This window comes from Pseudonaja textilis, chromosome 9 (genome assembly GCF_049901715.1).
Source record: "Pseudonaja textilis isolate UNSWEBS1 chromosome 9, rPseTex1.2, whole genome shotgun sequence".
NCBI lineage: Eukaryota > Metazoa > Chordata > Lepidosauria > Squamata > Elapidae > Pseudonaja > Pseudonaja textilis.
In genome coordinates this window covers 2,834,509-2,851,515 of record NC_141998.1, presented here as the reverse complement: position 1 = coordinate 2,851,515, position 17,007 = coordinate 2,834,509, and the positions used below count along the sequence as shown (strand labels likewise).

General features: G+C 46.9%; 1 protein-coding gene across 1 annotated transcript; it reads left to right on the top strand.

Moving 5' to 3' along the window:
- The first annotated feature begins 198 nt into the window (after positions 1-198).
- On the top strand, positions 199-15,737 carry LOC113445884 (E3 ubiquitin-protein ligase MARCHF5-like). The gene is made up of 6 exons (XM_026715275.2): positions 199-425; positions 7,971-8,173; positions 9,994-10,124; positions 12,177-12,360; positions 13,716-13,885; positions 15,326-15,737. Exons 1-6 carry the CDS (start codon positions 385-387, stop codon positions 15,494-15,496), a joined length of 900 nt encoding a protein of 299 aa, XP_026571060.1. The 5' UTR covers positions 199-384; the 3' UTR covers positions 15,497-15,737.
- Positions 15,738-17,007: the final 1,270 nt, after the last annotated feature.

Sequence of the window (17,007 nt, the reverse complement as noted above, 5' to 3'; positions counted from 1 at the left end):
GCGCCCCCCACCTTCCCTCCTCTGGACTACCAAGATACACACACACACACCCTCTCCAGCAGCCGCCTTTCCGGCGGGCGCCCGCTTGCAGAAGGCTCGAGCCGGCCCAACGGCGGCGGCGGCGGCAACTTGCCGCGTCTCTAGGCGGGCCCGGAAGCCGGAGAAAGCTGGGGTGGCGCCGGCGAGAGCGCGCGGATTGCGCAAGGCGAGCGGCCTCGCCGGGTTCATCCGGGCTTTGCGCGCTCCTTCTGCGGCGCTTCTCTCCTTCTCTCTCTCTCTCTCTCCCCACCTCGCGGGGATGCCCTGCGGGGGACGCTGAGCCGGCACAAGTCGCGCCGGGGCTTCGCGGGGGCCGGGCGGACCTTCCCACTGGAGGCGGTGGAGATGGCGGCGGCGGCGGCAACGCTCCAAGAGGCTTCCGAGAGGTGCGTCTCGGCCGGGTTGCCTGTCCTTGACCCGGACGCCCGGATTCTTCCCCTTTCCCCCCCACATCATCCCCAGCCCAAGCGGACCGGGCTGGGAACCTCCCCCGGCCCGAGGACACGCGTCTTCCCAGCCGGGCACCTTCCCAAGACTTGCTCGACCTTGGCGCATGGCCGTGGCGCATAACCCAACCGCGGGTCTTTATAGGTGGAGGTTGGAGAGGCAGATGACGCCTTTCCTGCATCCCTCCAAAAGGCGACCCCTTTTAGGGGACCGGGGGGTGTCACCCCTCGGCCCTGCAAACGGGGCTCCGGAACCGGTTAGGGGTCCAAGTGCTTGCCCTGCATAACGTGGGGGGTGCGCGCGCCTTGGAGCCAGCCCCACGGGTGGAACAACCGGTCCGTGCGTGGTTTTCTTGGCCAGGTTTTGGGGGGCGTTTTTGGAAAGGTGAGGAGAAGCCAGAAGGGGATGGAGTGGAGCCCGTTAAAATGGGTTGTATGAATAGGTGTTGTCCCCTGGATGAGGGGGGCTGGCTGCTATTTTATTATTGTTTAATATTTTCTTTTTTAATTTTTATTATGATGCTTTTATATTTGTGGAAGCCGCCTTGGGTCACTACGGGCGAAAAGCCAGCAATATACATTTTTCTAAAACAAATAAGTAAGTAAATAAAGTAAGTACTTTGTAGGTAAATAAATATATTTTGCCCTGGCTGCCTTCGGAGAGGGACTGATACAAGGTCACTCAGGTCACCCAGGTAGGGCAAGATTAGATTTCTGGGATCTTAGCTGATTTCTGTCCTGATGGCACCACTGCACCAAACTGGATCTGCCCTACTTTCTGCTTAGTGCTGATCACTGCGTCTGCTTCTCTATTGGGCACCCATCCATGAGAGTCAAAAGTGAAGGATGGAGGGGATTGCGTTGACTCTCAATGATGTTACGCAGGTGTCTATGGGGCTTGTCAATCGTCCAGGTCGTAGTTTGTCCCCCAAAGGTGCTTTTTCCAAAAGTCAACCAAACTTTCTTGTTTTGTTTTCCTTTGAAAATGTTTCGCTGCTCATCCGAGAAGGTTCTTAAGTCCTAATTTAATTAACTTGGTTAGAACTGAAGAAACTTCGGATGGGAAGCAAAACTATTTCAAAGTGTGGGAAGGAAGCTCCTTTTGGACATGTTATGCCAATGTTTTGAAGGGTTGTGTAGTGGGACAGATGTGCCTGTAGAATAGAGGACACAGGGATTACAAGCCTTCTCTTGAAATGTCCCATCCTGTTTGCTTTGGGATAGTAATTGGGTTGTTCCTACTGTCACCATCTATCTCCTAATAGTATCACGCTGGCATCGTCAAAAATGTTTTATAAAGCAAATAAGTTCAGAAGGTTTAGGAGATGGGAAATTCTGGGAATTGAAGTGCACTCATCTTGAGTTTGTAAGTTTGAGATAACCCTGGGTTGGTCCTTCCACGGCCCGCCAATCTTACAGGAGATAAGCGAAATCAGGCTATTAGGAAAAGATACTATAAAAAATTATTTCTCACTTTAAATGTCACATTCAGTACTAGAGGAGAATAAATGCTACTTGGTTTAAAAAATAGGCAAGAGAAATTGTAATTCTCCAAGCAGACTGCAGGATTAAAGTAATATGGTATAATTATGAGGTTCTGCATGATTTCAGAAGCGAGAGAGAATGATTCCAGGGTATAGGAGAGAGTTTTAAGTAAAAGTAATTAATGTCTTTAGTTTGAAGAAAGTGTAAAAGGAAAAGATAAACTTGATTCCTCATCTGTCTGTCTATCTGTCTGTCTATCTACCCACACACACACAACTCTAAAAACAGATCCACACCAAAACCAAACAAATCTCACACAACTTCCTGACTAAATCTTCACTTGTTTGTATCGAAAATTGATTACTCCTAAATCAGTTTTTTCAATGATTCGGACTTCCTTCAATTTCTTCAACTTCCAACTGTATAACAGAAGCTGTTTGGAGATATATAGACCCAATATTTAATGTTTGTTCCCGCCTCTGTCCTCCAGCTTATCAAGTTCTCTCTAAAGGTGTAAACTCTACATATCCAACAAGGGAGGAGCTGAGCTAGACTGCCTTCATCAGTCTATCAGAATAGAGCTGGAAGGGACCTTGGAGGTCTTCTAGTCCAGCCCCATGCTCAAGCAGGAGAATCTATACTTTCAGATAAGTGACTGTCCAGTCTCTTCTTAAAAAACCCCAGTGATGGGAGTGTCCATGATTTCTAGTGGCAAGCTGTTCCACTGGTTAATTGTCCTCACTGTTAGGAAATGTTTCCTTAATTCCAGGTTGCTTCTCTCCTTGGTTAGTTTCCATCCATTGTTTCTCATCTTGCCTTCTGGGTGCTTTGGTAACGAAGTTAACCTCATCCTTGTTGTGGCAGCCGCTCAAATATTGGAATTCTGTTATCATGTCACTCCTAGTCTTTTCTCTAGACCAGCGAAACCCAAATCCTGCAACCGTTCTTCATAAATTTTAATCTCCAGGCCTTTAATCATCTCAGTTGCTCTTCTCTGCACTTTTTCCAAAGTCTCAACGCCTTTTTTTTAATATAATGTGGTGACCATAATTGGACGCTTTCTTCCAGGTATGGCCTTAAAGTGCTACTAATATATTATAATAGGCTTTATAAAGTGATACTAATATGTGACAGAGGGCACCTCTTGCTCATGGAAATGTGGATTGGGATTGTCCTGAGTTCTGCTAACAGGCAAAGAATTCACAATGTTGTAGGGTTCTGATCTTTTGACTTTGTCCAGTGCTTTTGCCAGATTTTACAGAATACCAACCCACTCTGCGAGAACTTTTTAGGATAGGAAGGTTGAGTTGACTTTGGAAACGAAAGTGGTTTTCCTTCTTCTGGGTTTTATGTATTACTTATTAAATTGATATGTTCCTTGACTCAGTGACTTTGTTTTGGGTTGTTTTTCAGTTTTCCATCCAGCTCTGACTTCGATGCTTAGGAAGACATTCTGCCTCAAAGGGTCTGAAGTCCCGTGTTTTTCAGTCTGCTTTCCCGTTCATACAACACACTTAAGCTAGTTGTCCCAAAGGTGGTTTTTCAGGAGACAACCGGATTTTCTTGTTTTTTCCTTTGAAGAGGTTTCACTTCTTATCCAAGAAGCTTCTTCAGCTCTGACTGGATGGTGGGGAATGGAAGGATTTATACTCCTTGGAGACAGCTGGTTATTTGCATCCTTTTAGAGGGTCACTGAGGCCACTTGTAGGTTTATCTGTGTTCTCAGGGTCACCCGAGTAGTGCAAATGGTTCCTGCAGTCTGCAGTTTTTCCTCTGGAAATCCATTCCTACTCCCACCCCATTCGAAGGCTGTTTATCCCAAATTGAATAGCTTAAAGTCTGTAGAGATTCTCAGTCATCCAGGTCATGGTTGTCCCAAAAGGTGCTTTTTTCAGGACGCAGCTGGACTTCAATGACCTTCTAAAGGAGGGGTCTCCAAACTTGACAGCTTTAAGACTTGGGGACTTCAATTCCCAGAATTCCTCCTCCAGTAATGTTAACTCAGGAATTCTAGGAGTTGAAGTCCTCAAGTCTTAAACATGCCAGGTTTGAAGACCCTTGCTCTAAAGGATGCAAATGACCAGCTGCCTGCAAGGAGTATAAACCCTTCCATTCTCCACCATCCTGTCAGAGCTGAAGAAGCTTCTTGGATGAGAACAGAAACGTCTTCAAAGAAAAACCAGGAAATCCAGTTGCCTCCTGAAAAAGCACCTTTGGATCAACCTGGATGACTGAGACTCTCTACAGACGCTTAAGCTGATAATTGAATTTTTCAGTTTCCTGGTTCATGCACTGCGTTGATCCGCGAATTAGCCAAAGCTTCTTGCATTGCATATCATACCGGAGCTAGATAAACTAAGCATGACTGCATGGTATATATTTATACAAATGGAATAAATAGTGAAATAAATGTTGTGAAAACATTACCGCTAGTCTTGACATGCATTAATTGTGCAATGTGGTATGCGAACCCAGCCCTTGAATTGCAATCTAGCAAACCATGTTTGCTAGATTTGTGCAACATAAATCCAGGCTTGTACGATTAGTTTATAGTTCAGTGGACCTCAAAAAAGATAAGAGCAAGCTAAGGTATCATAGGTGGCGATTTCACAAAAAATTAGCTTTCTTTTTGTTTTCTTCCACGTGATTTATCTTGAAAACGAAAGAGTCATCTTAGACTCACTGAGAATATTACAGAAGTGTTTTCTACTTTCCTTTTTAGGATTATAAGGTTTCGTTTTCTTCAAGTATATTTTTCCTTTAAGAGTGAGAATTTCTTCTTATGTGCACGGTAAAAGCAGTTAATAAATAATTAACAAGAAAGCATTTCCTTGACTTTCAACTCTGCAGCTCTGTTGAACTCAAGATACATACGTACTTCCCAATCCATGAAAAAGCTAAATAAAGATCTTTATGCATAGTAAAAAAAAAAGGGGGGGGCAGTAAATCATATCCTTTCCTTTGCCAGCATGAAGTTGCATTTCCTTCTGCAATTTAATTCTATCATCCTTCCCATAATGTAAACACAGTCTCAACCTCAGCCATTTTAAGATGTATGGACTTCAATTCCCAGAATTCCTTAGCCAGCCATGGTGGCTAGGGGATTCTGGGACTTGAAGTCCATACATCTTAAAATGGCTGAGGTTAAGAAACACTAACATTTTTCCCCCCCTGCAAAGCCGGATAACACTTGATTGTTGACATATAACTGACATTTCCGTGCTGAAATATTTCTGGCTCTCAATCCCCACGATTCTTGGCATTTCAGCTGAGAAAGCGTAACGCTGAAACACAAAGTTCCCAATTCAAATGTCATGTTTGCCGTTCTCTTTCCTCTCAGTCACTCAGCCCCAGTCTTTCTCTTAATATTATTATTAGATAGATATCCCACCTTTATTTAAACTTGAAACCAATCAAGGAGAGAAGCAACCTAGAGAAATTTCCTGACAGTTAGAACAATTAACCAATGGAACCATTTGCCTCCGGAAGTTGTGAATGCTCCAACACTGGAAGTTTTTAAGAAGAGATTGGACAACCATTCGCCTGAAATCATTTAGGATTTCCTGTTTAAGTAGGGGGTTGGACTAGAAGACCTCCAAGGCCCCTTCCAACTCTATTATTCTATTCCATTCATATATAACATAGATAGATAGATAGATAGATAGATAGATAGATAGATAGATTGTGTGTGTGTATAGAGAGAGATTTATATCTATCTATCTATCTATCTATCTATCTATCTATCTATCTATCTATCTGTCTATTTATCTATCTATCTATCTATCTATCTGTCTTTTGCCCTCTCCACTCTTTGGAAGAGTTTTATAGCTCCCACTGCCCCTAAAAGGTTCAAAACATCCTTAAAGATCCATCTCATCCTGGGCACCCTTTTTTTCAACTATTACCATCTTGCAGACCATACAGGACAATAAAAGCAAGGACAAATAGGCTGAAAAACAGCTTCTATCCCAGGGCAGTAGCTCTGTTGAATTCTACTGTATAGTGCAATATTAATGCAATATCCGGAGTTTTCAATATATAGAAAGTGAAGGATGTGTGTCTGTGTTTATTTTCATAAGTCATAATGTACACTGAAGATGGTATTTAATTTCGTTGTACGAGGCGCAATGACAATATAGTAAACATACATACATACATACATACATACATACATACATATATACATACATACATGCCTATCAACTCAAGGTGGTGATAGTCTTGCCTTCTCCTTTTTCCATAACAACAAGAATCCCGTGAGGTAGATTGGGCCGCGAGAGAGCGACAGGCCCAAAGTCATTCAGCTGGCTTTCATATGCCTACAGTGGGACTAGAACTCACAACCTCCTGGTTCCTAGGCTCCTGCCTTCACCTGCTGACTCTTGTTAACACCTTCCAATGCACAAACGGCTGAGATGACGCTTGAAAGCATGAAATGGTGCATGGCTAAACTGAGACATGTTGGGTGTGTCTCATTTCAACTTCATCCTGTGCCTAAAGCTGGTCTCACAAGTTCCAAACTTGTGAGACCAGCTTTGACATCAACTTTTTGCAGCCTTAGAGCTCATGATGATGATTTTGATTATTATACATAAAAAATGACAGCGTACACAGCAAATGAGATAACAGCAAACCCAGCAAAAATTATTATTGTTGCTGCTGCTGCTGTTGTTATTATTATTATGGGTTTGTTCAAATGCTTCACACCATTTCATTAATAAGAGAAACCGGGTTCACTTCAGAAGCGGATTCAAGGAGGCAGGTCCCACTCTTTGCAAGTTGATCTCAGAGCAGTTGGTCACTTAGGCTTGGCACGGCTCCATGGCTAACCTGTTGATCTCCTTTGGACAACGTTCCAATAAAGGGAGAAGACTATTTGTAGCTCGGGGTTGAAATGAAGGGTCCTTCGTGCTGTCTGAACGTGGTTGTTTTCTTGCAGACGTTTCATTGCCCAAACTGGTCACATCATCCGTGCTCGTCCTTCTGATGATGATGATGGTACCAGACTATTGGTATGCCTTTCAACTCCACGATTTTTGAGTCTCTGCCTCATTTTGGCAGTATAGCATATTACTGAAAAGTATATTCTGATCAAGGGTTCTGTTTACTCTGTTCTACAAAGACCCTTCAAGCTGCAGCTGTCAAATTCCCTGCAAGGCATTTAGCAATTGAGGGGTGTCCCCCCACCCCCGGAAGCGAGAGTTATCAGGTGCCAAAAGTTAACCAGAACAGGGTAAAAGAAAACATCCAAGCCTTTTCCAGGATAGTTTCGGTGCCAGGCAGAATCTCATACAGTTGGGTTCCTCTCCTACTTCCCCTGAGATCTATTGTACATCTTTTGGGGGTGGAAGGACGTCTCCTAGCTATGCCTCCCTCCAATTATTTATCCCAGGGAAGTTTGGGTTTGGAAGCACAAAGTGGCACGTTCCTGAAAGGAAGACATCTGTTCTGATGTCTTCCCCAAACACAACAAACCCTCTGTCGTTAACGGAAAGATTCCTTTATTGAGAATGCCGGCAAAAAGTTTATTTCTCACCGCAGGCTTATAAGTCCATCCAGCTGTCTGCCACATCTATTTATCTCCACCCCCTGCCTTTTGTCCTCAGAGCTGGATGGGGCTTCGCTAGCAGCGGCCCAAGGACCAGCCCATAGATTTCCACTGCTCTCCTCTCCTCTCCTCTGCCTTCTCCACATCCATGCCTCAGGCACTGGTGCCAGCTGTTCCTCCTTTTCCTCATCAGCCGCCTCCAGACCTGGGGGCTGTTGACGCTCCATCTAAGGGCTGACGGGTGGCCCAGGCTCTGCCTCTGCCTGTCTCTCTCTCTCTGACAGCTCTATTCCCTCTTCTCCCTCGGACCTTTTAGTTTGCCTCGATGCTGACCCTGACTCCCACCCCTCCTCTTCCTCCGATTCGGTTGCTGGAGGAGCCGGCGGCCAACAGGCCACAACACCATCCCTCTGCCTTCCTTCAACGTTCCCTTTCTCCTTTTTGTCTCCCAGGCATTGCTGGGTGTGTTTTGCCACCGAAGGCGACGACCGGTCGGCAGAGTGGGTCTGTCCTTGTCGTTGCAAAGGATCCACCAAATGGATCCACCAGGCCTGCCTCCAACGATGGCTGGATGAGAAGCAAAAGGGCAACAGTATTGGCAGTGTGAGTTGTCCCCAGTGTGGAACGGAGTACTGCATCGTCTTTCCCAAAGTAGGTGAGTACAGAGCTGGCCAGGAAAGGCCCAACCACCGCTGGATAAATGCAGCCATTTGGCTGCAGCGGATTCAGGTGCTGGATTTCCTCCAAGAGTCCTAAAAACCCAATCTTGCTTGCAAACTTCTCTTTGAGTTCTCCACCAGCGCGGTGCGGCTTGCACGGAATGGACACATTGGAGGCTTCAAACGACTGTCATGGATGCTTCTAGGATGGGTCCAGATTTTTTTTCCCTTCCATTTTTCTTCCTTCCCTGGTCCCACCCAGGCCCAACAAGACTGAATGACCCATTCAATAGCCATTCATTTAGTAACTGACAATACAACGCACTGAAAAAAAACTGAGAAGCGCCTCAAAGTTGTTCATGTGACCATGAAAATGCCACAGTGGTTCTAAGCGTGAAGTACGGTTTACAAGTAACTTTTTTTCAGTGCTGTTGTAACTTCACATAGTCACTATAAAGTAAACTATGTGGTCAGGCTTAGTTTTTGGGGAGGAAAATAAGGAGGGAATTGTGCCTCTGCCTACCAGCATCCATCGGTATTCATCTGGCTAGTGTCCTGTCAGTGTGTGTGAGAGAGGAGTGCTGTTTGGAAACTGAAAGAGAATTTGTTGTGTGAGCAAGGAGACAGCAAGGAGCCTGGGCGTGGCTTAGCTCAACTGTTCTGGACTAAAGCTGCTTGCTGCTCTGAAACTGAAACTCCTCTGCTTGTGTTTTGCATTTGGAAGAGATTTCTTTTCAGGTGGGGAGGGGGAGTAGAACTCCTTAGCATCAGAGCATGTTAATAATAATAATATAGGAAATACTCTAAATGCTCTGAGGGTCATTTTGAAAAATCCTTTCTTAGCGAGCACCTAGAAGCCAAGAGGAAGATACATGCCAAATTTCAAGTTTGTAGGCTTTACAGTTCTGGAGATTTTGTGATGATGCTTGAGGGGTATTTCGCTTATATATATAGATATATATATATAAAATAACAATTATATAATTTTATATATGAGTGTGTGTATGTGTATGTACATATACGTATATATGTATGTGTATGTATATGTGTATGTATCACTATCTATATCTATATATCTATATCTACCTACCTACCTACCTATCTATCTGTAATTTTTTCTTTAACATCCAAAAGTACTTAATGAACAATGTAATTCTAATAAAGTTAGTATCATTTAAATATACATAGTCTTAATCTTTCAGTTACTAACATTTGTGTGTACATAGTAACTATAATATGTTCTATATTTCAGTACAGATAATACAATTTTCCCAATTTCTGCTTCTTTTTTCAAACACTTATTAGAATAACCACCATATTAAAAAGTATTCTATGCCTGTCAATCATTTCTTTCTCCTTTTTAGAATTTCAGCTCTTATTAACTTTCTGGTGAATCTTTCATGCTTCTTCTCCTCTGGTATCTTGTAACTCCTTTCATCATGTTTATTTAATCTAAATATTTCCGCTGCCAGAGCATCGATCCCTCGCTGTTGGATCTCTAGAGCACCCATCCGCAATTCCCCCATCACTTTTAGGAGATCTTTCTCTTTATTCTTTTTCATATTTTGAACTCTTAAGGAGTAATCTGTCTGTTCCATGTTAAAAAAATATTGCTGCCTCTTCCATATCTTTTGTCTTGCTTGTATCACTTTTTGGATTTCTCCCCTCTGTTCTTTCCTCAGCTCCTTCTGATTTCTCCTCTGTTTTCTGAATTTTCGGTTCATTTTTTAAATTGTCATTTTCTGGGGCTTTTTCTCATCTCACACCTGTATCCTGCCTCGAGGACTTCTTTTGATGCCTGCTCATCTCTTTGCAGGACCCGTGGTCTATTTCCTGCAGCAAGTGGACCGGATTTTATCCAAAGTGAGTCCTTTTGCTGCTGCCGGCATTGTGGTAGGGACACTGTACTGGTCGGCAGTGACTTACGGAGCTGTGACTGTGATGCAGGTAAGATGTAACGTGGCAGCAGGGGAGACCGCCCTCCCTTCCAAGCAGGAGTGGGATCCTACCTTAGTCGCTACCGGTTTGGAGGGTGAGCGCGTATCCATGTGCAAACCCCTAACGAGCCAATCAGCGAAGGCTATAAAGAAACGAAAAGCTAGGAGCCACCCTCCCATGCGCTTGTCGCTTCTTTTATCCTCTCAGCGGATAGTTGGAGGCTTGTTTTACTCCTCTTAGCTGATGGGAGGCAATTTTTTTTTTACTACCAGTTCGGTCGAACCGGTCTGAACCGGTAGCATACAACTGCTGCTTTCACTACATTGGTCTGCAAAATGTGATGAAGTCCAGAGCTTCATTTGATGATACAGCAGGGTCAAAAATTGATATTCTCCATCAGGATTAATCTTCTGGACAGGGGTGTCTTGGAGAGAATGGTGCGGTGGCCTAGAGGTGGCGCTCTCGCCCCACAGTCAGGAGGCTGCGAGTTCGATCCTAGGTAGAGGCAGATATTTCTGTCTCTGGACCCAATCTGCTGAATAAAAACTCTGCATTGGCAACAGAAAAGGCATCCGGCCAGTAAACACTCAGCTCCATTGTGTTGCCCAGAGTGCACCCCGCAAAGAATTACGGGGTCATTAAAAGAGGATAGGAGGGGCTCAGCGTCTGTCAGGGGCAGGACAAAGAGGCAGGCTGCAGTCATAATGCTATGCCTATTGTTTTCCCTATTCACACACACACATTTTTGCCCCTGAAGCAACCCTGGTGAAAACCAGGTAGAACTGGATTTCTTTCACAATAGAAGAAAAAGTTATAGAATAGGAAAACAGGCGGCAAAGAATTTGACTGGTAGCTAGATTTAAACTGTATATTAGCTATAGACAAGTGGCGGTTAACCTTTTTGGGCTCCTGTGCCAAAAATTGTGCATGCGCTTGCACGCTTGCTCTGGCGTGCCAGCACCCAGAAGGCAATGTGCACGCCCCCCCCCCATTGTCCCCTACGCATGTGTGCGCATTCCCCATCCCCCTACCCCCCGCTATCCCTTTACCTGCACTGCACCTCACAGCTGGATTTTTTGCCAGTTTGAGGCCTTTCTTGGCTTCCCAAAGGCTTGAGGAAGGCTTCTGCAGGCTTCTACAAGCTTTGTAGGCCAAAATCTAGCCCCGTTTCGTCACTTCCTGTTTTTCCGTAAATACTGGAAGTGATGAAACAGGGCTAGTTCTCGGCCTACAAAGTTTGAGGAAGCCTGCAGAAGCCTTCCTCAAGCCTTTGGGAGGCCAAAAAAGGTCTCAAACCTGCCAAAAATCAGCTGTGAGGCGCGCGCATGCGCAGTGAGGTAAGTTTGCCTGCAGCTCCCGTGCCAGCACAAATGGCTCTGTGTGCCACCTGTGGCACAAGTGCCATAGGTTTGCCATCACGGCTATAGACCAAGGTGTCCAACCTTGGCCACTTGAAGATTTGTGGACTTCGACTGCTAGAATTCCCCAGAGAGCATGGAGAGCAACTGCTGTAGAGCAACTTTTGAACCCACCCTGCTGCACTGCAGCTCAGGAACAGCAATCCAACAGAAACCACTTGGAGGTTGACCTGTGTCCTCCACGTCACCTGAGTAGTGCAAATGGTTCCTGTAGCCTGCATTTTTGCCTCTGGGAATCCATTCCGACTCCCGCACCATTCAAAGATGTTCATTCCAAATTGTATGGCCAAAAGTCTGTAGAGATTCTCATGGTTTGTCCCCAAAGTGCTTTTTTTTTTTTCAGCAGGCAACTGGACTTTCTTATTCTTTCTTTTTGAAGACGTTTCACTTCTCCTCAAGAAGCTTCAACTCTGGCTGGAAGGGGGGGCATGGAAGGATTTCTATTCCTTCCAGACAGCTGGTCATTTGCATCCTTTTTGTTGAGGGTCATTGAGGGATAATCTGTGTCCTCGGGGTCACCTGAGTAGTGCAAATGGTTCCTGTAGCCTGCAGTTTTTTTTCCCTCTAGGGAAAAGCACCTTTGGGACCACAAGGCTAGTTTTAACTCCTAATCCTCCACCTACCTGCCTCTCGACCTCCACAGGTGGTTGGCCATAAGAAAGGCCTGGATGTGATGGAGCGAGCCGACCCCCTTTTCCTGCTCATGGGGCTTCCCACCATTCCGGTCATGCTGGTCCTGGGCAAGATGATACGCTGGGAAGACTACGTGCTTCGAGTCTGGCGGAAATACTCCAGCAAGCTGCAGATCCTGCATTCTTGGGTTCCGGGTTGGTTCCTCTTTTGAGTTCTGGGCTCCTGTTTTGAGGTGGTAAAGGACAGGGATGAGGGGGGGGTTGTGGAGATGATTTTTTTGCAAGCTGAGAAGCATCTGCAAATGGTGTGGGGGGGGGGGATTCACAAAACTTGACTCCTTGCGCTTTGTGGGAGGGCCGTGCGCAGCCTTTCTGGGCTCCCGTTTTCTGCCGCAACAGCCTCCTGCAGCCCTCGGCCAGCACAAACAGGGCCGGCGGGGCGGGGGCCATGCACAGCACCCCCAAGCTCCATTTTCGCTGGGAAAGGGCTAGCAAAGCAAACTAAAAACAACTCAAAAGGAGAAATGCTTCCCCTTTTGCATTTGAGCATGCAAGAAGTGGCGGAAAAGGAGAAAGGGAAAGAGAAAGAAGGGAAGATGGGAAGAGAGAAAGGAAGGAAAAAGAAGGGAAGGAAGAAGAAAGAAGGAAGGGAAAAGGAGAAGGAAGAGGGAAGGAAAAAGAAGAAAAGTGTGATGACCCAAAGGGGCGTGACACGAAAATAGCACAGTCACAAAAGTAGAATAAATTCCCTTTAATGCCTCCAATTTGGGCCCCAATGTCCAATTATCCTCAGCTGGAGACCAAACTTTTCCAAAAACAGTCTACGAAGGGCAGAAATGTAGTCCAAACCCAAAGTAAAGATAATTAGAATTTAAAAAAAAAACCCAACACAAACCACACTGAAGAAAATTAACACGGCAGGCCAGGATGATAAATTGCAGACTTTCAAAGGATAACGCAGCAATCACAGTTAGGAGGACATCAAAACCCAGATAAGCCTCGCACACTTTGCTTCCAGAAAGGAGCTGTTGTGCAAACACCCTTCTTATATCCTGTCCTCCCAGCTGCAACTAATGAAAGGGATCAGGGCCTTTTTCTCTCTCCTAAGCCATGTTGCTCCCTTATCTGTTCCTCCCTGCATGCCCTGGGATGAAGAGGGGGTGGGCCCGGATCTTCCTCTGAATGCCCAGCCAGACTGTACCCACCCCCCGTTTCCTCCACAACCACACTTCCCCTCCTTAGTCAGCTGCTCAATCCCCCCCTCAGAATCAGACTCCAACAAGGGCATGACAGGAAGGAAGGAAAGGAAGGAAGGAGATTATAGTGAGAGGGAGGGAGGATCTGAGGGAAGTCCTGCCTTAGCACTTGGCCACCACAGATGCTCCCAACATGAGTGACGTTGAGCTGGCCAGGCCCACCCACCCCCCGTGCCCAACCCTCAACGTCAAACACAACCCTGATATGGTCCTCAGTGAAGTTGAGTTTGACACCCTTGCTTGAGAGTGATCTATTCTCCTGTTTTGTTTTGTTTTGTTTTTTGCTCTCATCAGGAACCAGCCGTCCAATCCCATCGATACCTCTGGCCGAGTCACGCTACCAGAGCGACCACCTTTCCATCTCGCGCACCTTGTGTGGGGCCCTGGTGTTCCCAACTATTGCCAGTCTCGTGGGCCGGGTCACATTTCGGAGAGTTAACTCCAACCTCCAGCGTACCATCCTGGTGAGTCAGGAGACAAACCGAAAGAAAGCCAGGATAGGCAGCATTAAATGTTTGGACCGCCTTCCGGGGAAACGGGTCCCAGTTCAGCCCAACTGCAGGCAATGAGGAATCTCTTGCCTTTTCCTATTGAGCATCTCTCTCTCTCTCCCTCCCTCTCTCCCTCCCCCCTCTCTCCTCCCTCCCTCTCCCTCTCCTCTCCCTCACTCTCTCCCTCCCTCTCTTTCTCCCTCCCCCTCTCTCCCCCCTCTCTCTCCTCTTCCTCTCCCTCCCTCTCCCTCCCTCTCTTTTTCCCTCTCGCTCTTTCTCCCTCCTCCCTCCCTCCCTCTCCCTCTCCTCTTCCTCTCCCTCCCTTTCTCTCTCCCTCCCTCTCCTCTCCCTCTCTCTCTCCCTCCCTCTCTTTCTCCCTCCCCCTCTCTCCTCCCTCCCTCTCCCTCTCCTCTCCCTCTCTCTCTCTCCCTCCCTCTTTCTCCCTCCCCCTCTCTCCCCTCTCTCTCCTCTTCCTCTCCCTCCTTTCTCTCTCCCTTCCTCTCTTTCTCCCTCTCCCTCTTTCTCCCTCTCCCTCTCTCTCTCCCTCCCTCTTTCTCCCTCTCCTCCCTCCCTCTCCCTCTCCTCTCCCCTCTCTCTCCCTCCCTCTCTTTCTCCCTCCCCCCTCTCTCCCCCCTCTCTCCTCTTCCTCTCCCTCCCCCCTCCTCCCCCCTCCCTCTCCCTCTCTTCTTCCTCTCCCTCCCTCTCTCTCTTTCTCCCTCTCACTCCCTTTTTCTCCCTTCCTCTCTCTCTCTCTCCCTCTCTCTTTCTCCCCCCTCCCTCTCTCTCTCTCCCTCTCTCTTTCTCATAAACACACATACACAACATTGTTCTGACCCAGCTCCCCAAACACAACAAACCTTCTGACATGAACTCAAAAGATCCCTTTATTAGGGAATGCTGGGCGGTCCTGGCAAAATGTTTATCACGCAGGCTAACAAGTCGGTCTGGACGGAAGATGAATAGTTGTCTGCCACACCGATTTGATAGCTTTAAATTTAGTCAGCTGGGATTGTCAAGGCTGGAGAGCGCCATCTTGGAGAGCCCTCAAATGAAGAAGGCCAGTCTACCATCTTGTCATTTAATTCGCTCCCCTTCTCTTCTAGCGCCCATTCAGTGCCTCAGATAGAAAGCCTCTACAGAGAGTAGTGAGAACAATTGAGATTATAGGAAGCTCACCTCCTTTTATTTAGGTTGCCGCTTATAAGCGCTATGTGCTTAGAGCTCAAAGCATAATTCGAGACCCCACACACCCACTTTACGGCCTGCTTCTGTTGCTCGCCTCGGGGAGGAGGATTCGAAGTATTTCTAGCAGGATTACCGGATCCTGGAACAGCGTTGTTCCCTCTGCCATCCATCTGGTAAAAGGGTGAGATTTGATTTTTCTATTCTATTTATTCCCTCCTCTCTCAATAGGGTGGCATTGCTTTCGTGGCCATCAAGGGAGCACTGAAGGTTTATTTCCGCCAACAGCAGTACTTAATCCAAGCCAACCGGCGCATCCTCAACTTTGTGGAGAAAGAGGATGTGGAAAAGGACTTGGTTCAGCCCGAGGAAGACAGCGGCAGTGAAGTGGGGCTCAGCTAGGAAGTACCGTTCCAGCTTCTGCGGATCCCTCCATTTTTTCTCTCTCCTTCCCCTCCAGAATAAGCAAATCTTTCTCTTAAGAGAGATTGTAGCTCATCCAGCGTCCCTTTTGAAGCAAGTGCCTTTCGGGCAACCCAGGTGTGGCTGCTTTGTGTTGTGGGGGAGATGCTGACTCGAGGTTGGGTGAGCCAGATCTCTCTGCGATCTTCTCAATCAGTAAACAATGCTCCTTTCCAAGCCAGTTCCTTGTGTGGGTGTGCGTATGTGTGTGGGTGGGTGTGCGTGTGTATTCTAACCAGTTCCCCTTCGCACTCTGCCAGACCTTCTGTCTTCGCTCCAGGCTGAATCCCGCCCAAACGCTGCCCCTCTCTTTAGAACTCATAATAATTTCAATAAACCAGCCATAAGCTCTTTCTTCCCACTAGGGCAGTGGCCCCCAACCTTTTCTGTACCACGGACAGGTACAAACTGTTCAAAATGATCCACGGACCGGTACCGGCATCAGCACGCACGACCAAGGCAAGGCGAGCCGAGCGACCGGCCAGCCAGCCGTCCCCCGCTTCTCCCCGCCACCTTCAACTCCTCCTTTCTTCTCGCGGTTGATGGGCTTTTCGGGCTCTTTCTTAATCTCCTCCTGAGTAACGCGAGACTCCACCGCCATCAGGATGGCTCTTCGTTCGAAGCCACCACCTCACTTCGATGAAACTAAGGCGCGAGGATTCCTTCAGCAGCCAAACGCCGCTTTCCGACCGACAAGCTCACCCGGAAGCACTTTCTCAAGCGCTGTCAAAACAAGATGGCGGCGCCCAAGCAAAATAGGCGGCCCGGTACAAAATGATCCACGGACCGGTACCAGTCCGGGGTCCAGTGGTTGGGGACCCCTGCACTAGGGGATTTCATGGTACGGCTTTTCTTGTGGAAGAAAGACGCTGGGGTATAGCATGTTTGCATTTGGTAAGGAAGGAGGAGCGTCCATGGGGGTAAAAATGGCGGCCATAACTTTGCAATTAGAGCCTTGTTTCTTTTTTCGCATGCATTGCGATGTAAACTGGACTGTTAAACCCCATGCTCCCTTCCTGCTTGCTTCCTCCTCTTCTTCTTCCTCTTCTCCTCCTCCTTCTCTTCTTCTCCTTCTCTTCCTCCCCCTTTTCATCCTCCTCTTCCTCCTCCACCACCTCCTCATCCTCCTTCCCGTCCTCTTCTTCCTCCTCCTTTCCCTCCTTCTCTTCTTCCTCCTCTTCCTCCTCCTTCTCTTCTTCTCCTCTTCTCCTTTTCTTCCTCCTTTTCATCCTCCTCTTTCTCCTCCTCCTCCACCACCTCATCCTCCTTCTCGTCCTCTTCTTCTTCCTCCTCCTTCTTCTCGTCCTCCTTCTCTTCCTCCTCCTCCACCTTCTTCTTTTTTTCTATTATATAGTGAATTTATATGGCCTCCCACTCACCTTCGGTGACTCTGGCTTACAAATTTTTTCAAAAAACCCCAAATATATAAATTTTTAAAAAGCCAGGAATAT